This window comes from Cnephaeus nilssonii (assembly GCF_951640355.1).
Source record: "Cnephaeus nilssonii genome assembly, chromosome: 17".
Classification (NCBI taxonomy): domain Eukaryota; kingdom Metazoa; phylum Chordata; class Mammalia; order Chiroptera; family Vespertilionidae; genus Cnephaeus; species Cnephaeus nilssonii.
In genome coordinates this window covers 40,741,980-40,762,895 of record NC_137088.1, presented here as the reverse complement: position 1 = coordinate 40,762,895, position 20,916 = coordinate 40,741,980, and the positions used below count along the sequence as shown (strand labels likewise).

Below are 20,916 nucleotides of genomic sequence, written 5' to 3'. Positions count from 1 at the left end.
GCTACTGTAACTATGCTTTATTGCAGGTCCATGACCCACGCTCAGCTTCGGTTTGCCATCTGACCACTTTTAGGTAAGGACAAACCAGATGCAAGAGGGCACGATGCTACTCACCTTCCAGAATTCCACCATAGGGCTTTGAACTAGATCCTGAGCTTGGGATTACCCCCCAAGACAAGAACCTGAGCGCCCCAACGTGAAGGACCTCACCTCCTCAGAGTTGGCTGCCAACAGGGCAGGTAGGCGGGCAGGCTTGGCTGTGGATCAGATTCAGGGACCTGGGCAACTCCTGGGAGGTGAGCCCTGGCTAGGATTCACCTGGCACAGCCCAGCAGATGGAGTTCTGTGCCGCCTCGTGCCCCTGGCCACCTAACAGTGCTGAGTAAGTTACACCAGTATTTCGGGGACCCCTGGCCACATACCTTTTTCAAAGAGCTCCTCAGCCAGTGCGGCAGTGATGCCATTTATCTCCTGCAGAGAAAACAAAACCCAGTTAGGAAGTCCCTGCCCCTAGGCACTGGAATTTGCAGTCACTAGAACTTGCACACTCCCTATCTACCTGCTCTGCTATTGCAACACCAGCTCTCCAGAAAGTCAGACAAAATAAAGGAGTAAACCTATAACGAATCCAGGTGCCTAAGAAAGGGAAACGAAATATTCCCAGTTATATGGACATTTAAAATGTCTCCTCAAAAGCAGAACAAAAACCAGACTAATGCTGCAACTTCAAACTCACAGAGGCACTGGCTGAGAACACGAGGCTCAGGAGGCTGGCAAAGCTTGGCTATGCCAAGAGCTGGCCAGGAAGCCAGCAGCTCTGAACACCGGCCCTGGGAGATCCGAGGAGGGCATGGTAGAGAGGAAGCCCTGCTGCCCCTGGAAAAGGGCTCCCGTGACCCTTTGGGATAAGAGAGCTTCCAGAGCCAACCCTCCTGACAGGTTCCAAAGGTGTCTTAGGAAAGAGCGAGCTCGCCCGTCAGGCCCTGTAACAGTACCACTTGGCCCCAGGCCACGAGACAGCGGCAGGAAAGAACTTCATTTGGAATGATGTGACGGAGACATGACAAGGACAAGCTCTCAGTCACGTTCTGAGGTGCAAATTCACGCTGGGCAATGGCCCGAGTACTCGCCACGTGGTGGCTCACTCAATCCTCCCAACATGAGGCTCAGGAGGCTGGCAAAGCTTGGCCTACGTGGGGAAGACATTATTTTGAAACCTGCTTCGCAGATGAGCAAACTGAGGTGAGAGGTGCTGTGACTTCTCCAGTTCTATGTAGCTAGAAACTAGCAAAGCCACACGCCCAAGCACTTGGCCTTGAAGCCTCTCTGTACACAACCGATTGCTTCAGCACTTCAGTGGTGTCATTGTGGGGTTGGCAGGGCCCCCAGGCCTTCAGTCCCACATCCTGCAGGTAAGGATTTTAACTAATTGACGGATGGCAGCCAATAGGACTTTTCATAAACAGGCCCAGATGGAGGCTGCACAACTGCCTTCATAACTGACAGGAACATCTCTGCCACCAGGACGTGCAATTCACATATGTTTACAGGACTCAGAAGGCACCAGGTTAGAGGAAACAGGGAGTGCTGTTCCTGTTTTCTCTTTGGTTTGTTGGTCTCTTTCCTATCTTTTATACACAACTAGTGGCCTGGTGCACGAAATTCGTGCATGGGGTGTGTGTGGGGGGAGGGGGTGTCCCTCAGCCCGGTCTGCACCCTCTCCAATCTGGGACCCTTCGGGGGATGTCCAACGGATCGGGCCTAAACCGGCAGTGAGACATCCCTCTAGCAATCTGGGACTGCTGGCTTCTAACCACTCACCTGCCTACCTGCCTGATCGCCCCTAACCACTCTGCCTGCCAGCCTACTCACCCCCAACTGCCCCCCCCCCGGCCTTCTCGCCCAAACCGACCCCCTTGCTGGCCTGCTTGCCCCCAACTGCCCCCTCTGTCAGCCTGCTTGCCCCCCCCCCCAAATGCCCCCTCTGTTGGCCTGCTCGCCCCCAACTGCCCCCCTGCTGGCCTGATCGCCCCCAACTGCCCCTGCCCTGGCCGGCCTGCTTGCCCCCAACTGGCCCCCCCTGCTGGCCTGCTTGCCCCCAACTGCCCCCCCCCCCAGCCTGATCACCCCCAACTGTCCTCCCCTCCTGGCCTAATTGCCCCTAACCACCTCTGCCTCGGCCCCGCCACCACGGCTTTGTCTGGAAGGTCTCCCAGAAGGTCTCCTGATCTAATTAGCATATTACCCATTTATTAGTATAGAAGATGGGTATTTATATGCTGCATATATCTTCTCCCTGTCTGTGCATGCCTTTTACCATTATTCCTGGTGGTTTTCCTGACATATAGAGGGTTTTTCATTTTTATGTTGTTTAACATGTGATTTTTTTCCTTTGTGACTTCTGGGTCCTCTTCCCCCACTCCAAGATCATAGCAATATTTTTCTAATGTTTTCTTTTAGTACTTTATGGTATCTTTTAATTTCTTTTAATCTGCTTGAAATTCAGTTTATATACTGTGTGAGAATAACTTTGAGACCACCCCCGCACACACACACACACAAACAGACAAAAAGCCAAAAAGAAAAATGAGCAAACATAGCCCGAGCATTCCTGAGCTCAGAGTGTGCCAAGACGCAGGGTCTGATGTAAAGGGCCATCGGAGGGACAGAGCAGGCTCCGAGCAGGAGAGTGCCAGAAAGGGGAGAGGCTGCCCGTTCACACTGGAGTTCAAGTCCCGTCTCTCACAACAACTTAAACTCAATTACATTTTCCTTGGCTGCTGTGAAGAACTGAAGATTAGGAAAAGCTTGAATCCAAAGGCCCCTTTCCCTACCAACAGTTTTGAGAACCAAGCTCTGCCTCCAAAGCGGCCCTTCCCCATGCCCCATGCAGTCAGGATTGCCTCAAGAGCCTTGAGAGTCCTGAACAGCGTGAGCCCCTGCACCCTGTGTGACTCATCCTGGGGCTCCCTGCCCTCCATCAATACCTAACAACCCCCACCCTCAAAGTTACATCTCTTCAGGCAGCTGGTGTCTGCCAATCCCACTAGGGAGACAGGGCTGGAATTACAAGAAACACAGAAAGCTGAGATCCAAGGGCTCCTGCTAAGCAAAGGGCACATTTTCACTTCTGAGCAATCTAAAAAGCAAACTATATAACGATTTCTCTTCCCATACTTTGGGGCACAGGAAGTGCAGGCTGCTGCCATCCTCACCTTGGGAGACTTTTATTAATCAGGGAGCAACAAAGAAATGCCTCAAGCAATGGTCTCCTCAGAGAAACACCTTGCCTCCTCAGAGAGTATTCTGGCTATACTGCAGCCTGTGTGCATAGCAAAGGTGTGCAGAATCAAGCGTTCCTCTGGCCAGGCAGTAAGTGGGGCGTAGGTGGCCCCCAGTCAAAGCTGCTGCAGATACTACCAGGAGGTAATCTTCAGGGACAGATGACTCCCCACGTGCCCCACCCAGCCTGAGCTGAAGGCACCTGAAGTGCTTCAGGGTGCCATGAATTATCTGAATTGCAATGTATATTTTTAAAAAGACATTCTTTCTACCTCAATAAAAATGTCAATTAAAAATATTATTAGCTATGCTTACAAACTATAACACCCACCCCCAAGTGTATTCTAGACCAGCGGTCGACAACTGGTGGTCCGCGGACCACTGGTGGTCCATGAGGACTGAAAGGTTGGCGACTGCTGTTCTAGACCAAGACCAACTGATCAGGTTCCTGCAAGGATCACGTGTGTCGGTGTGCAGCCTTGGGCAGCAGTGTGAACTGCACACAAACACACCATAAACTAGGTGGGCTGTGGCTCTGCAACTGCCATTCTGACTGAGTATGTCTGCGTACATGGAGCCCCAAGACCAACTGCACCCCACAACTCATACACCTGCACTCAATGCACAACCCCAGGGCAGCCTGCTGCCTCTGCTTGGCACATGCTTGACCAAAACGCTCAATGGGGTATTAATGAGGGCTGTTACACATCACTGTATGGTTTAAACACACATGTTCATGTGTATGTCCCTGTATAACTTTCACTTCATGTCTGTGAAGAGGCATTATAGCAGAAACAGCTATACTATGTGCCATTCAACTTTAAGTAAAAATTCCCCATTGAGGAATTCAAGCCTAAACTTTTTAAAATATATTTTTATTGATTTCAGAGAGGAAGGAAGAGGGAGAGAGAGAGAAACATCAATGATGAGAGAGAACCAATGATTGGCTGCCTCCTGCATACCCCCCACTGGGGATCGAGCCTGCAACCCGGGCCATGTGCCCTTGACCGGAATCGAACCTGGGACCCCTTAGTCCGCAGGCCGACGCTCTATCTACCGAGCCAAACCGGCTAGGGCTCAAGCCTAAACTTTAACTGAACAGAGCTCCAAGACTGTGAGTTGCAAAGAAATCTGTTATCGTGTACAGGCTCAGTACTTTGCAACTAAAACAAATGATGGATGGGAATGCTAAGGCTGGTGTGAAGATGGTAACAGTTCCATCACAGCTCCTGATTTCCAATTTCAAAGTGTCTTTGTTCTAACCAACTGGCTTTAAAATAAGAAAATGATATAAATGCCACCTCTGAAGACAACTGAGAGCCTTTCCTTACCAGGACAGCCAGTACGGGCTGGCACCTGGTGTGCCCGGATGGGGGCCATTGCTCTTTCAGGCTCTCTACCTTCACTGCATCATCCCCTACAATCCTCAAGAACCAAGGCCACCACTCTCCAGCTCACAAAAGAGGAACTAGGACACAGAGAGGTTAGATGCCCGAGTTGGAAGCAGCCGGGCTGAAATAAACTTGGCTCTGCCTACCTCTCAAGTCCACAGTTACACAGCCTACCCCAAAACGGGGTGCTGGAATTCTACTTGGGGATCCCACTTCATTGAATTTTAAAACCTCTGCTCTAGGGTCCTGGATTGAGGTCTGTCATTAAGGGTCCAGGTTATGGGGCACAGCTATCTGAAGAGAGACAGCAAAGCAAAATAGGCCCAGTGCCCTCTCACTGCAACTCAGGGCTGCACCAGCCTCCAGATGCCCCATCTCAGAGTTGGTGGGAAAGAAGCAGTGCTCTCTTCCTTGCCATTAAAATCTGTGCTGCAAAAGAAAGAAGTTGGACCCCTACCTCACACCATGTACAACACAAAATGGATCAAAGACCTAAACATGAGCAAAAATTATAAAATTCATAGAAGAAAGCACAGTTGTAAATCTTTGTAACTTGGGTTAGGCAAGATACTGACACTAATGAAGAAAAAAACAACATAAAATGAACTTCACCATCATCTAAAACTTGTGTGTTTCAAAGTACACTATCAAGAAAATGAAGACAATCCATACAATGGAAGAAAATATCTGCATATCACATCCTACATAATAAAATGGTAATATGTAAATTACCATCACTCCGCTACGCCCACGATTGGGCCAGCAGGAGGCGCAGGGGGCGGGACTCAGGGTGGCCGGGGTAGCTGATTGGGCCAGCAGGACGCTGAGCTCGCGGCGCCAGTGGCGCCGCGAGCTCAGCGTCTGTGTCATGGCTGCCCCGGAGGCTTTCGGAAGGCCTGGGGCACCGGCGGACAGACAGCCAGCCGGCTCCCCCGCGATCAAAAGCCAAAGCGGGGGAGCTGTCTGTCTGTCTGCGCCGGCGCAAGGCCTTCCGAAAGCCTCCGCGGAGCTGGAGGCTTTCGGAAGGCCTGGGGCACCGGCGGACAGACACACAGCCGGACAGGTCCCCCGCGATCAAAAGCCAAAGCGGGGGAGCTGTCTGTCTGTCTGCGCCGGCGCAAGGCCTTCCGAAAGCCTCCGCGGAGCCGGAGGCTTTCGGAAGGCCTGGGGCACCGGCGGACAGACACACAGCCGGACAGGTCCCCCGCGATCAAAAGCCAAAGCGGGGGAGCTGTCTGTCTGTCTGCGCCGGCGCAAGGCCTTCCGAAAGCCTCCGCGGAGCCGGAGGCTTTCGGAAGGCCTGGGGCACCGGCGGACAGACACACAGCCGGACAGGTCCCCCGCGATCAAAAGCCAAAGCGGGGGAGCTGTCTGTCTGTCTGCGCCGGCGCAAGGCCTTCCGAAAGCCTCCGCGGAGCCGGAGGCTTTCGGAAGGCCTGGGGCACCGGCGGACAGACACACAGCCGGACAGGTCCCCCGCGATCAAAAGCCAAAGCGGGGGAGCTGTCTGTCTGTCTGCGCCGGCGCAAGGCCTTCCGAAAGCCTCCGCGGAGCCGGAGGCTTTCGGAAGGCCTGGGGCACCGGCGGACAGACACACAGCCGGACAGGTCCCCCGCGATCAAAAGCCAAAGCGGGGGAGCTGTCTGTCTGTCTGCGCCGGCGCAAGGCCTTCCGAAAGCCTCCGCGGAGCCGGAGGCTTTCGGAAGGCCTGGGGCACCGGGGGACAGACACACAGCCGGCTCCCCCGCGATCAAAAGCCAAAGCGGGGGAGCTGTCTGTCTGTCTGTGCCGGCGCAAGGCCTTCCGAAAGCCTCCGCCGCGCGGGAGGCTTTCGGAAGGCCTGGGGCACCAGCGGACAGACAGCCAGCTGGTACACCAGGTGCATGATTAAATCATGCACTGGGCCTCTAGTTTCTAATAAGGGTCTAATATCCAAAATATATAAAAAACTACAGCTCAACAAAAAAAGACAACCTAATTTTTAGAAGTACAAAAGTTTTGAATATTTTCTCCAATGATATGCAAATGACCAATAAACATATGAAAAGAGGCTCAACATCATTAGTCATTAGGTGAATGCAAATCTAAACCATAATGAGATATACCACTTCATACCCATTAGGATGGCTATCAAAAAAAATGGACAGTAACAAGTGTTGGCAAAGATGTGGGGAGATAAGAACATATACACTGCTGGGGGAATGTCAAATGGTGCACTTGCTCTGGAAAAAAATTAGGCAGCTGCTCAAAAAGTTAAACAATTATCATATGACCCAATAATTCCACTTTTACTACATACTCAATAAAAACAAAACATGTCCACACAAAAACTTCTATATGAATGTTCATAGCAACATCATTCATAATAGTCCAAAAATGGACACCCTAACCGGGTTGGCTCAGTGGATAGAACGTCCACCTGCAGACTCAAGGGTCCCAGGTTCGATTCCAGTCAAGGGCATGTACCTTGGTTGTGGGCACATCCCCAGTAGGGGGTGTGCAGGAGGCGGCTGACTGATGTTTTTCTCTCATCGATGTTTCTAACACTATCCCTTTCCCTTCCTCTCTGTAAAAAATAAATAAAATACATTAAAAAACAAAAACAAAAATGGAAACAATCTAAATGTTTATCAACTGATGAACGAATAAACAAAATGTGATATATCCAAATAGACTATTTAGCCCATGAAAATACCAAAGTACTGATTTCTGCTACAATTTGAAAGGAGTTTACACTATAATATGAAAACATTACACTAAGTGAAAGAAGCCAATCACAAAGGCCATATGAAACCATGGAGACAGAAGTAGCGATGGCTAGGGACAGGGCAGGATGGGAAATGACTTTGCTAATGGGTACAGGATTCCATTTTGGGGTGATGAATGTTCTAGAATTAGATAGTGGTGATAGATGCATAACTTTATGAGTATACTAAAAATCAGGGAACTGTACACTTAAAGAGTGCATTTTTTTGGTATGTGAATTATATCTCAATTTTTTAAAAATCCACACCTCAGCCAAATAGGGCTCCCTGGACCCACCCTGTTCAATGTCAGTGCCACGAGGTGGAGCATGCTGGGAACAATTTCAGAGAGGACACAGATGGGACAGAGGTTGAGAGAAACATTCTCTAAAAGCTCCCAGACAGTAGAAAAGGCTGACAAATCTTTGGCCCTCTTTGTTCAAACTCATTTGAAGATCTAATCTAGTGGTTCTAGATTAGGTGCAATTTTGCCCCTCAGGGGAATATCTGGCAAAGTCTGCAGACTTTGGTTGTGATTTTTTGGTTGTGATTAACTGAGCGGGAGAGGTCTACTGGCATCTAGTGGGTAGATGGCAGAGATGCTGCTAAAGAATGCACGAACAGCCCCACAACAATTATCCAGCCCTAAATGCCACGCGGTTGAGAAACCCTGATGTAATTGAATGGTCAATTATATACTTTTTAACACCTTGGAATTATAACTCAGGGGGCCTGTCTGATAACAGTATTTTAAATATGTCCATACTACTCCAAGCAGTAGAGCACGACTCAAACCAGAACCACACATGTGGGCCGACCCAGCCCACCTCAGGCAAACATATCTCCGAAGAGTAGTGAAGGCCTTTCCATGCTCAGAGGTGAGAAAACCTGAGGCAGCCAGAGAGACTACCTCCTCAAAGACCCAGGTCTTAAAGCAATGAGTCACACTTTCAAAGGGCTGCGAACAAGTTTTATCCTTAAATAGCTAATCAAAGCTTTCATAAAGTGCAGTATTTCTTAAAATACTAGCCAGTAAAGTTTGTCTGAAAGAGCCATGAACTTTTTCTCACATAAGGAAAGAAAATGTAAAAAGGTATCTACAGCAGGAAACTGCTGACCACATACATTGCTGGTATATATGCTAAACAAAATCAAAGCATAAATGCATCTCCCATCTGTAACTGCCATCCTTTCCCACATGGCCCCTTCAAGCTTAGTGGCCCAGCACTAGTGCTATGACCAAATGTTCAGGCTCAATCTAGCACTCAAGAAAAGTTCAGCCATCTTACTCTGAAAATACTTCAGAAATTGTTTTTTAAACATGTTTGGGCCTTTAAGACAACAGCCCCATAAGTCCCTTCTTAAAAGGTGAGACTTGCCGAAACCGGTTTGGCTCAGTGGATAGAGCGTCAGCCTGCGGACTGAAAGGTCCCAGGTTCGATTCCGGTCAAGGGCATGTACATTGGTTGCGGGCACATCCCCGGTAGGGGGTGTGCAGGAGGCAGCTGGTCGATGTTTCTCTCTCATCGATGTTTCTAGCTCTCTATCCCTCTCCCTTCCTCTCTGTAAAAAAAAAAAAAAAAAAAAATCAATAAAATATATTAAAAAAAAAAAAAAGGTGAGACTGAAAGGGGAATGGATTCTTTCCATCTTTAGCACAAAAAGGGAAAACAATTAAATGTAAATTTTTCAAAAATCTACCACCCAAAGATAACTAATACTATTATTTTGGCGTATAACTTCTAGACTTTTCCTACACAAATATATTCACAAAACTCTTTTTTAAAAAAATGGGACTATACATACTGTTTTATAGCCTGCTCTTTTCACATAGTAATACACTTATTTTCCTATGACAATAAATCCATAGCCACACCATCATTTTTCTAGAAGAATATCCAATTATCTGGTAATCAGATTCTGGTTGTACTCTTGATTTAAAAAAAAAAAAAATCAGCCCTAGCTGGCTTGGCTCAGTGGATAGAGCGTCAGCCTGCAGACTGAAGGGTCCCAGGTTCGATTCCGGCCAAGGGTACATGCCTGGGTTTCGGGCTTGATCCCCAGTAGGGGGTGTGCAGGAGGCAGCCAATCAATGATTCTCTCTCAACATTGATGTTTCTATCTCTCCTTCCTTCTCCCTTCCTCTCTGAAATCAATAAAGAAATATATATATTTTTTAAAAATCACCTCCTGTGGGACTTTTGTTTTCAGTATCTTGCTATAATCCTGGAATGACTACCTTTGTCCCTAAATCCTTTCCAAAGTTTCCTAATTCTTTTCCTTAGAATAAATTCTAAGAAGTGGAATTGTGCTCTGGCCAGTAGCTCTGTTGGTTAGAATGGTGTCCTGACATGGGTTCAATCCCCAGTCAGGGCACATACAAGAATCAATCAAATAAGTGCAGCAACAGATGGGTGTTTCTCTCGCTCACTCTCCCTCCATCTCAAATCAATAAAAAATAAAAAGTGGAACTGTTAGTTAGTTGCTGTTAATGTTTTGGTTTCACGGCCAAACTTCCTTCCTTGAAGCTCATCTTGTCACCAGTGGCTATGAAAGCTGTTCCTCCACACACACTCCCGTCAGAGGAAGCCACCTACCCTCCCTCACACCTGACCTGACAATGCCCCCACATGGCAATTCCGCCGGCACAAACATCCCTTAATGAGTCTTGACTGTGAGCCGACAACTCAACACTAGTCTATGCCAGGTGTTGGCTGTTTCTAATCTACCCCCATCCATTTGGATAGAAACCTGGCTTAAACACCCACAGACCGCTTTTGCGAACCAAAGTGCCTGTGGAGGAGGAAAGTCTCTCTGTAGACATAGTCTGTCTAACGTAAGGTAAGTCTGTCGATGAACATGCTCTACCCACACCCCATCCCCGCCAGGGTGATGGTCCTCCATCTTCTGACCTCAGGATCAAACTCCAGCCCACCTTTCCTTCAAGCTGAGGTGTGCTGCCTGGAGCTCAGGTGGTTGTGGGCGTGCAGGGGAAGAGAAAGCCTGAGAGGAACTTACGTAGAACTGAAAATGCAAGAAGTGAGCCAGCACTCGGGGGGCCACGCCGGGGAAGGCGGCCAGGAGCGTCTGGAGGTAGACCTCCAAATCCTTCTCCCTCTTTTCCACCAAACTTCTTGAGTTTTTCCCAATTATCTTTTTGGGTGGAAGCAGGTTTTTATCAATCTTCTTTTCTGCAACAAGCTGTAAAAAAACATAAGCATGTCAACCACAGACCAAGAGGTTCTGGTCTTTGCAAGATCAAGGCTAGCAGCCTGAAGGCAGATGCTGGTCTTGACTTCCCCAGCCCCTCGTGGCAGCTGTACAGGATTAGTGATCAAAGCAGGGCACCTGGGCTTGGCCTCATCAAGCTTGTGAATATGAAAAATACAGCATAATCCCAAACAGGAAGCCCCACTTGGAGACATTTAGAAAAGGAGACCTCCAGGCTCTTAAAATCACCATTTTCTCCAAACAAGAATGAAAACAATCAGGGTGGTGGCCTGTCTTTAAAACCTTCAGACTACAAATGACCCAGAGAAAGACATCTCTTTCCAAAAGCAAAGGAAGAAATGGAATCACAGCCAGTTTTAAAGTACAGGTTATAGAATAGCTATAGTCAGGTCAAGCAAGTTAAACCCTATTCCCTCCCCCAAGAAACTGTCCCGGCATCTCACATCCAAGCTAGGACTGGCTACCTTAACACTGAAGTTCAAATATGCTCCTCACACACTGCCTTATGCTAGGGTTGAACTCCCAGGAGCCACCAGTTTTTCTGGCAATTAAATTAGTAAACTTGTTTATTAAAGAGCACTATAGGCATGGAGTATGTTTTGTCCTAAAAGGAATCTGTGGCACAATGGGAACTTGGCCTAAAAGTCCCCAAGCTCTGAGACACAGGTCCCCCAGCTCTCATTACCTTTTCATGGAGGTCATGGAAGTCGCTGTAGCGGTGCTTGACTGTCCACTCATGGTTGCCATCAGTGACCTGAATGATGTAAACCTAAAAGAGGAAGCAGGCAGCCCTTGCCTAGTCAGTGACAGGAGAGCCCTGCCTCAACCCCAGCAATAGCTGCAGGACACCCAGACCCTTTCAAACTCCTCCTTCCTGCCCCCCCCCGCCCCCCCGCAAGCTAGGCTGCACCTGACTCTTGCTGCGAAGCAGGGCCCCGTCTCAGCCTCAGCCTCCTCCATGGTCCTAGCACTGGATCTGGCACACGAACAGAGACTATCATATCAAGCCATCTCTTTAGTTTTTTGCCTCCATTCTCCAGATAATTCAAAGCCCAATCCAACCAGAGCTTCAGGTAAGGCCACCCGTTCCGAGGCAGAACCAGGCCAGGTCTGGCAGGGCCAGCTTTCCTACTGTATTTTTCCCAGGTGCCTCCTATATCCTGGAAGCACGCCCTTTTCCAATCTTTTTAGCTGGTTAACAGCTGTGACTGCTGCTGCTGAACCAAGGGTCAAGGCACCAAGAAGCTGATGGGAGGTGGGGGGGGAGTGGTGATGAATTATTAAGCCATAACAGAAGGCAAAATGGCTTAGCGGTTAGGGGACTGGGCCTTGGAGTCGAGGAAGACGTGGGTTCAAAACGTGCTCTGCCATTCCCTGGCTGTGGCTTATGCATGAGTCACGTATATAAGTGACCGGGAGTTGAATTTTCACTGAGCCTCTGTTCCTCCATCTTAAAATCTGATAGGTTTAAGGATCAAGTAAGGTAATCAAATAATATAAGGTAATGCACGAAAATGCTTTGCAGCAAGTGTTCAATGAAAAGGTAGGTAGATTAATAATCAACTCAGCCCTAACAGGTTTGGCTCAGTGGATAGAGCGTCGGCCTGCGGACTCAAGGGTCCCAGGTTCGATTCCGGTCAAGGGCATGTACCTTGGTTGCGGGCACATCCCCAGTAGGGAGTGTGCATGAGGCAGCTGATTGATGTTTCTCTCTCATCGATGTTTCTTACTCTCTATCCCTCTCCCTTCCTCTCTGTAAAAAATCAATAAAATAGATTTAAAAAAACACACAACAGTAAAAAAAAAAAAAAAAATCAACTCAGCACACCTGGAGACAAAATGGTAGGGTAGGCCTGATCACCCACCTTCCCCACACCCATTCAAAGGAGGGGCTCAGCCCTGTGGAATAAAGAGAGCTTTTTGGGGCTGACCCTCCAGCTGAACGCAGCCCAAGGGTGATGGCCAGCCAGCCATTGGCTTAGAGACCTGAACCCTCACCTAGAGGAGGACCCCAGGTCCTAGTGCCCCGCCCCTCTCTGCAGCAAGGTGGGGGGAGGGGGGGAAGGGGAGGAGAAAATCATCAACTCAGCCGAAGCCTCTACAGAGGAGAAGCCATTTCTCTAGGGCCGGCCTGTGGCTCCATGATCCGCCCGCAGCCCCTCTTCCCAGCCTGGCAGCGTCCCGCCCCTCCCTTCCGCCCAAGAAGGCAGAAAGAGCCAGAGGAATGGCCCTCAGGAGGAGGGTTAGGATGAAAGCCAAGGGGATGGGACCAAGGCAGGGCCGAAGCCCCCCACCCTTGTGGGAACAAAGGACAGGAGGCTGAGAGGTGCTCAGTAACCCCCACCCCAGGCAGCCTTGTCAGGCCCATAGGCCTGACATCCAACCCAGGAGGACCTCCAACGCCATCATAGTCGGGGACTCCCCCCATTTTCTATTCCCCCCCCCCGCCCCGCACCCGTCTCTCCCATAGCCTTGAAGTGTGTGTGCGTGCGTGTGTGTGCGTGTGTGTGTGTGTGTGTAGGGGGGTGGGGGTCGGGGCCTGCTGCCCAACTTGCTCCCAAAGCTGTGAAGACCCCTAAGGTTCCTGGGTCTTGCGTTTTCAACCCTGAGCGACCCCCTCAATTCCCCCGTGTCTGGGCTCCAACCCTCCCCCTTTCTTGTCCCTGCCAGACCCCCAGAACCTTGGGGCCCCAAACGCAATCCGTCCTCACTTGAGAGCATTATCTCAACTGCGACCCCTGGCTCCCCAGATCAAGGCTCCGCCCCCTCTTCTTCTTCATGCCCTGCAGGGTTCCCTGAATTCCACCCATGACACCCCCTCCCTAATCCCCCTGCTCCCAGACCCCCCTCTTCCCCTAGGATGGCGCCCCTCCAGGCCCAGAGGACCTAGAGACGCCTCTGCCTCATCTAGACCCCAATCCTCCCGCAACCCCTCCCTTTATCCCTAGACCCTCCCCAAACCTAGCCTCCTTTCCTGAACGCGCACCCCTGCTCACAACCCCTTCTAGGGGCTCTTCCGGGACCTACGGGGCCCAGGTCCCTCTCCCAGAGGTTTTTATCCCAGGCCCCCTCCTCCAAATCGCTGGCCCCTACCCATCCATTCTCCCCTGGTCGCGGGGCCCAGAGCTCCTCCCCAAACCCCCAGGCCTCGGACTCCGGTTCCGGCCGCCACTCCCGGCTCGGGCGCCCGCGCCCCAGCACACCGTGTACGTGTCCACGAGCTCAGAGCCCACGACGCGCGCCTCCTTGGCCGGCTCGGCCTCCCGCTCGGGCCCGAAGCTGCGCGTCGTGGTCGCCATGTTCCGGGCTCCGCGGCGGCCCGGCGCAGACAGGCAGCAGCAGGGGGCGGGGTCAGCGTCCCACCGCCCCGCGGCCCCCTCGGCCCCTCGCGCTCGCCCCCGCCCCCGCCCCCGCCGCGCGCTGCGCGGCCATCTTGGCCCCACCGCCTCTCCGGGCCTTCGCCCCGCCCCTGCGCGTAATTGACAGCAACCACTCCTAGCGCGCGTGCGCAGGCCGCGCGGGCCTTTCCACTTGCGCCATCGGTACCTGCTGTGCGCCGTCCCCCTGCGCTCCTCGCAGCCCGGGAGGGACTGAGGCCCGTGGCGGGTAGCTTTGGGCAATTCCATTTGATGCCAGGAGGACAGAAGGCCTAGCACTTCCCTGGCTACCCGAAGCAAGTACTGCTTCGCCTGGCCTCACTTTCTCCCTCCGCTAAAGGGAAGAAGTAATCGCCCCCCACCTGGCTCGTGGGCTCATTCTCTGCAGGGCACGGAGGGGAGGGGGGAGTTGAAGAAGATGGAAGCCGTGCTTACAGCCCAAACAATAACTCTGGGCCAGCTGTTAACCTCTTCAAGACTCGATATCCGCTGTCACATGGGCTACTGGAGAATCGAGAGGGTTAATTGCGATTATGGGAACTCAGTATGGGGTGGGGGAGTGAAGACGGAGAGAAGGCATATGTGCTGTCCATTGGGCACAGGACTCCCCAGTGGTGTTCTACCGGAGCCTAAAAGGGCGACAGGCTGGCCCTGGACCCAGGAACCTCAGTGCTGGCATGGGAAGCACAGGCATAAAGACAGAGCTCCGACCCAGGACACGGCTCAGACTTAGAAGGAGGTGGAAACCCAGCTGGAGAAGGAAGGGGAGAGTCTGGCATAGATGGGGCATCGGTAGACGTGTTTGTTGGGTGACTGCAGCTGACCAAGCCCAGAGCTGGTACTGCTCGGATGAGAGAAGAGGTCTGGGGTGTGGCTCCTCGGGCACCACTGGCTGAAGGGCTCCAGACTACTCTGCCCTAAGGTGGGTCCCCAGCACAGCACCCTGAGCTTAGCGTGGGAGGCTTCCTTCAGCAGGGCCCTGTACTCCCGGCCTCTCCTTGCGCACAGCTGCCCCTTACTGCAGAGAAGTTAAGTTGAGGCTGGGGCTGCCAAGTCAGCCAGACTTTGGGCAAGTCATCACCCCTCTGGGAGCCTCAGTTTCCTTATCTGAAAAGTGGGAGTAATATAAGGTGACCAGACGTCCCGCTTTTGGTGGGACAGTCCTGATTTTTAACAATTTGTCCCGCGTCCCACGGCGTTTTTAAAAAGTCCCGATTTTTTTGAAAGAATGCACGACAAGCTAGGGAACGGCGGGAGAACGGGAAGGGAATATACGGTTTTCCGCGGCCATGTGGCTATTTAGCCAGGATATGAGTTTTATATTATTTTTGTTAATTTTATAATGTTAAATTTTAATAACAAATAATTGTTGAGAACTGATTATCAAGAACTGCTTATCAAAGTTCGCATTGTTGATCAGTTGTTAGAATTCGACCACCATTGTTTGGACTTAATGAACAAGGCATTTTTTGGGATTGGCAACAACGAAAACATTTTGTAACTGTCTCTCAGACGAGACACATCGTACTGCGTGCTAGTAAGCTAGTTAAACAAGTGATGTCATTACAAATCAGCTATTCGGATAATTTAGGTAAGTAATTTATTTATTTATTTCATAAATACATAAATTTTCTTGAATTTAGCAGACAGTACTTGTATTATTTATATTTTATAGTGGCGGCAAAAAGTCTAGTGCCGGCCTTGAAAGTGACACGACTTACGTTACGGCAAATTCAGAGGAAAAATAATACAAGTTAGTATTGTTATTATTTAGAAAGAAATATAGGATTAAAATAATTTTTAAAATATAGTTACTTTATAACAATCAAATTAACTTAATTTATAAACTAACAATAAAATATGTTCATGTAATTATGTACCTACTTACTGTGTTTTTAAGCAATATGTATATAATTTTAAATTATTTTTTTTAGATTTTTAACATAATGAGTAAGAAAAGAGGATGCAAATTCAACGATGATCTAAGAAGTGAATTTCCTTTTATTAAAAAAACCAAAAGCGATTACAATATAGACCAAATTTTTAATCAAGAACCCCCCCCTCCCCCGCCCCGACCAAAACCGGTAAACCGGTTTGGCTCAGTGGATAGAGCGTCGGCCTGCGGACTCAAGGGTCCCAGGTTGATTCCAGTCAAGGGCATCTACCTTGGTTGCGGGCACATCCCCAGTAGGGGGTGTGCAAGAGGCAGCTGATCGATGTTTCTAACTCTCTATCCCTCTCTCTTCCTCTCTGTAAAAAATCAATAAAATATATATATTTTTTAAAAGACCCCCCCCCCCCCCTGGTCAATGGTGTCCCGCTTTACCAATGTTAAAATCTGGTCACCTTAGAGTAATATCATCCATCTCCCTGATTGGGATGAGAGGTTGAGCTATAGAGCCCTGGCCTGGGCCCCACTGCTTTGTAGTTCCTGGCCTGTCCTAGGCTCATGTTTTCATTCATTCAAGAAAACTTTCCAGAGAGTCTCCCAGGGAACAAAGGGTAGGAGACCTGGTCTTTTCAGCCCTTCATCTTCCTGCCTTGGACAGAGGACACGGGGACTCAGGCCAGCCTGAGATCACCAGGGCTGGGGGAGGGGGACGGGGAGGGGAGGATGCTACACGCAGGGGTGGGCTGGGCCGGGAATGCAGCCGGGCAGGGCTATTTAAGCTCGGGGGCCTCCTGGCAACCCCAGCAGCCTGCCCTCTGAGCCGACAGCATGGATGACATCTACAAGGCTGCGGTGAGGGACTGGGATGGGTGGGCTCACTGAGGAGTCACTCCGCTCAGGATGGGGGGACAAGGTCATCCCAGGAAAGTGGTGGGGACCCAGGAGAAGACCTACATACTTTCAGCCCAGACCCTCAAGGGGATGCTGGGTCTGGTGTTCTAGGGTGTGGAAGGGGTGAGGGACTCAGGGATTGAAGAGTGGGTGGAGGAGGAGGTCGCACCTTTCAGCATCATGTTTGCCTCTGTCTCCGAGTGTCTGTCTGTAAGTCTGTCACTGTCTCTCGGCCATGCCTTTCTGCATTTGTGACTTTGGATCTTTGCCTTTCTCAGTGTCTCCATCTTTTTGTTCTGAGCTGTCTCTGATGGCTCAGAGACACCCATTTCTGCCCCTCAATTCTGCTTCTCACACTCTCATGACCCCCCAGCCCCCGCCAGCCCCTGGGCTGGCTGAAGATGCTGTGGAGGGGGTCATAGGGGTTGTGGGGAGGGGGCTGCATAGTCGAATCCTGAGCTGGGGAAGGGGCTTTAAAGTTAGGGACAGGCAGGGAAGGACTGGGCATCGGGGGGCGGCGGGGGGTGGGGGGGAGCCGGGAAGAAGGAATAGAAGCCGAAGCTCCCATCTGGCCTGGCAGGCTCAGGGCTCAGTGGCTTAGCCGGGGTTAGGGCTGGAGAGTGGTCACCCCAAGTCCCTGAAAGTTCTGTGGTCACTGAGGGGCTTCAGATGCTCTTCCATCTCGGTGCGGGGCTTAGTTTGCTGACTCCCCGTGCCCCAGAGACAAGGACATCTGACACAGACAGCTGTCTCCAAAGGGATCCTTCTCTCAGCCCCAGGACTGTGGCCCCACTGCTGGGCAGGGAAGGGCTACAGCTGGCTCTGGGGTGCCCCTGCCTAGCCTGCAGGAGTCCATGGAGCTGGGGGGAGCAGCCCTTTGCCTGTGCCCATACAAGGCCTGGCGGGGCTGGGGACTAATTTTGGCTCCTGAGGCACCAGCAGGCCAGGGGGCCAGATAACGCTGCCCCACCCCCTGCATGCCAGAGTCCCCAGAACAATCACCAGGTTTAACTTTGTCCCCCGTTAAAAATAGCCCAGTGGCCACTCTGGTCAGGTTACAGTGAGTGGCTTTACCTACCCCCACCCTGGTTTTATTGTCCCAACCTGAGGGACAGCTGTCCCTCGGGCCACCCAGCTTAGGTTTCAGCAGGGAGGCCGATAGGGCATTGAGTGGTCACTGACTATTGTTACTCAGGGTCACCTTGATCCTGGAGGGGGTGCCCACCTGCCACCCTGGCCCTGAGCCCACCCTCAGTGAGGCCAGCTGGGTCACCAGAGGGCTTTGGGGGCAGGAAAGAAGGACTGAGGTCTCAGTGACCTGGAAAGGGCCCGTCTCTCTGGCTCCAATTGTCCCACCTGTGAAATGGGTGGGTTTCCTCAACAGCAGCTAGAGCCTGAGCCCGAATCCTGAGACCTCTTTTCCTCTCTAGGTAGAGCAGCTGACAGAAGAGCAGAAAAATGGTGAGTTCCCCAACGTACATCCCGGGGCACAACAGGGCTGGGCTTGGGAACCATGAGGACTCCAGGCTGGAGACCAGATGCTGGAGTCTCTCTTGCTGTGACCTTCGGGGTCTCAGAGGGAAGTGGGCAGATTGGTAAGTGACCCCAGAGGTCTGGCCATTTGAGGTCCTGGCTGCTGAGCCCTGACCATTCCACTCCCCGTCCCCCATCGGACACAGAGTTCAAAGCAGCCTTTGACATCTTTGTGCTGGGCGCTGAGGACGGCTGCATCAGCACCAAGGAACTGGGCAAGGTGATGAGGATGCTGGGCCAGAACCCCACGCCTGAGGAGCTGCAGGAGATGATTGATGAGGTGGACGAGGATGGTAAGCCCCTCTGCCCCGCCAGGCCCCAGACCCATAGCACCGCAGGCCACTGGGGATCCGAATCCTGGCTCTGCCACTTAGTTCTCTGTGCTCTTGAAGGAGCTGTTTCGTCTCTGAGCCTCAGTCGTCTCATATATAAAATGGGTATAATGACCACCTTCCTCATGGAGTTGATGGGTGGCTGCAGTGAGGACACCAGGGTCAAGGGCTGTACCAGCCGTTCTGACGATTCCTCTCTAATGGCCATGCCTTCCACCCCTCAGGAAGTGGCACAGTAGACTTCGAGGAGTTCCTGGTCATGATGGTTCGGTGCATGAAGGATGACAGTAAAGGGAAGTCTGAGGAGGAGCTATCTGATCTCTTTCGCATGTTTGACAAGTAAGTGTGTGACCCTTGACCTCTGACCCCCACTCTAGTAGAGCTGGGGAAAGGGACAGTGTTATGACCTCCAGGTCTCCGTCTCCCATTCTGTGCAATGAGGGAGTGGGATGCCTCATCTCCCAGCGGCCCTGCTCTGCCTGCCTCCCTCCCTGGGTCGTGGGTGGGGCTGCCTCTTGCCCTCCTTGGCCCCCACCAGAGGCCCTGAGACCTTGCCCCCACTCCCTGCAGAAACGCTGATGGCTACATTGACCTGGACGAGCTGAAGGTGATGCTTCAGGCTACTGGCGAGACCATCACAGAGGACGACATTGAGGAGCTCATGAAGGACGGCGACAAGAACAACGATGGCCGCATCGACTATGATGGTGAGGGGGCGTGCACTGGATCTCCCGCTGCCCACGCCCTGCCAGCCCCCACCTCTGACCCACACCTGCCCTTCTCTCCACAGAATTCCTGGAGTTTATGAAGGGGGTGGAGTAGATGCCGACCTTCGCCCAGAGCTGCAGTCCCACCTTCCAACTCCCGCTGGGCCCTGGGGTGGAGCAGGGGGCCGGGGTCCCCACGATGTGATCCTGGTCATGTCCTTGACTGAGGGCCCTCCCTGGCTCCCTCCCCAGCCCTGTCCTAGGGAATACAAATAAAACCCTGCTCCCTGGAGGCCTGGTGTCTGGCCTTCCTTTGGGGGGACATTCTGTGGACATTTCCCCAGCCAGTGTTTACTCCTGCCCTGAGGACCACTTCCTTCCCTATCCCAGAGCCCATGCTTCAGCCACCCCTACACATGGCCTTCCGTAGGAGGGGTTGGATCAGAGACTACCATGCTCCGTACCCCGCTGCCTCCTCTCTATAACTACTGATGCCCAGGCCCTGTTTCCAGCTACTCAGCATCTGGAGTTGGTGGTGGCCCAGGCACCTGCATTTCACGAGCTCCTGGGGCAGCCGGGGGCCCTGTACCTGGAGGGAGGAATAACTAACTGCAGCACCCAGCTAAGCCCGGGATGCCCCTCGGCACAGCAGCCCAAGCTCCATCTCGGCTCTGGTTGGGAAGAAGAGGGCACTGTGGGGCCCAGTGGGCCTGCAGCTCGAGTCCATCTGTCACTCACTTGGATTTCCCTCTGGCCAACACTGACTCCCAGGGACCAAGGGGGCATACCTGCCCTCACCCGTGTGACAGGTGAGGACCTGGGGCCAGAGAGGCACAGGGACCTATAAAGGTCACCCTCCCAGGGAGGGCTCTGTTTGATGGACCAGGTTGGTGTGGGAATAATTTCCACTTTTCTCGAACTTCAGAGGCTCCGGGAACCCATTTTCCCTCCCAACAGGGAATGGAGGCTCAAGGCCTGGTGGCTCTCAACTTAGCGGGGGTGTCCAGGCCAGAGCTGAGGCCAGAAGAGTGACGCTGGCCTTGGGAGGGGGTGCTGCAAGGAAGTGGAGGTGTGAGCTGTCGTGCCGGCAGGAGGGACAGCTGCCATGGTGTCTGGGCTCCAGCCAGAATGTCAGCAGCTGTCCTTGCTCCACCCAGCCACTCTACAGCCTCTCCACCTGCGCCCCAGCCTTGACATTCCCCAGACAGGCCCAGCATTCCAGAGGCGGGCTTGGAATTCTGGAGATGCCTCCAGGGGAGGCCGGAGCTGGCAGGCGACCCTATAGATACCTGGAGGGAGAGAAAAGGGGTTCCCTCACGCCTGCCCTTGGGAGCTGGAGAACTCAAGGACCTGCACGTGCACCCAGGAATGACATCTCAGGAGAGGAGGCAGGGTTACAGAGGGCAGGACCACCAATCAGGGCACCATTCCATGGTTTAGTCACCCCTACCATGTGCCTGACACTGTTTGGATACTGGGACTCTTCAGAGAGAGGCCCAGTCCCTACTTGTGTGGAATTTATAGTCACCTCAGGAAG

The 20,916-nt window shown here is 52.0% G+C and overlaps 2 protein-coding genes across 10 annotated transcripts in view; one reads left to right on the top strand and one right to left on the bottom strand.

Moving 5' to 3' along the window:
- Nucleotides 1-14,091, bottom strand: part of LOC307113377 (nischarin) — a 65,007-nt gene extending 50,916 nt beyond the window's left edge. For 6 of the 9 annotated variants that reach the window (XR_013814836.1, XR_013814837.1, XR_013814838.1 and 3 more), the window contains exons 1-4: nt 13,852-14,090; nt 11,334-11,417; nt 10,436-10,618; nt 423-471 (exon numbers count right to left, since the gene is read on the bottom strand). Coding sequence is in view for 5 of the 9 variants with exons in the window: in XM_079795015.1 (XP_079651141.1) it covers nt 423-471; nt 10,436-10,618; nt 11,334-11,417; nt 13,852-13,947 (412 nt within the window). In the remaining 4 variants the exon portion in view is untranslated. Of the gene's footprint in view, nt 1-422; nt 472-10,435; nt 10,619-11,333; nt 11,418-13,851 lie in introns of all 9 variants that reach the window. The other 3 variants (XM_079795016.1, XM_079795012.1, XM_079795011.1) reach the window with 3 other exon arrangements.
- A 176-nt stretch (nt 14,092-14,267) lies between these two features.
- TNNC1 (troponin C1, slow skeletal and cardiac type) lies at nt 14,268-19,562 on the top strand. The gene is made up of 6 exons (XM_079794515.1): nt 14,268-14,947; nt 18,238-18,268; nt 18,487-18,633; nt 18,897-19,011; nt 19,243-19,379; nt 19,463-19,562. Exons 3-6 carry the CDS (start codon nt 18,564-18,566, stop codon nt 19,492-19,494), a joined length of 354 nt encoding a protein of 117 aa, XP_079650641.1. The 5' UTR covers nt 14,268-14,947; nt 18,238-18,268; nt 18,487-18,563; the 3' UTR covers nt 19,495-19,562.
- Nucleotides 19,563-20,916: the final 1,354 nt, after the last annotated feature.

What these genes read in the sequence shown, in the direction of transcription:
- TNNC1 (XM_079794515.1), top strand. Translation starts at nt 18,564, where the DNA reads ATGAGGATGCTGGGCCAGAACCCCACGCCTGAGGAGCTGCAGGAGATG. An exon ending in CTCTTTCGCATGTTTGACAA is followed by an intron (nt 19,012 to 19,242) that starts GTAAGTGTGTGA and finishes CACTCCCTGCAG; the next exon opens with AAACGCTGATGGCTACATTG. An exon ending in TGGCCGCATCGACTATGATG is followed by an intron (nt 19,380 to 19,462) that starts GTGAGGGGGCGT and finishes TTCTCTCCACAG; the next exon opens with AATTCCTGGAGTTTATGAAG.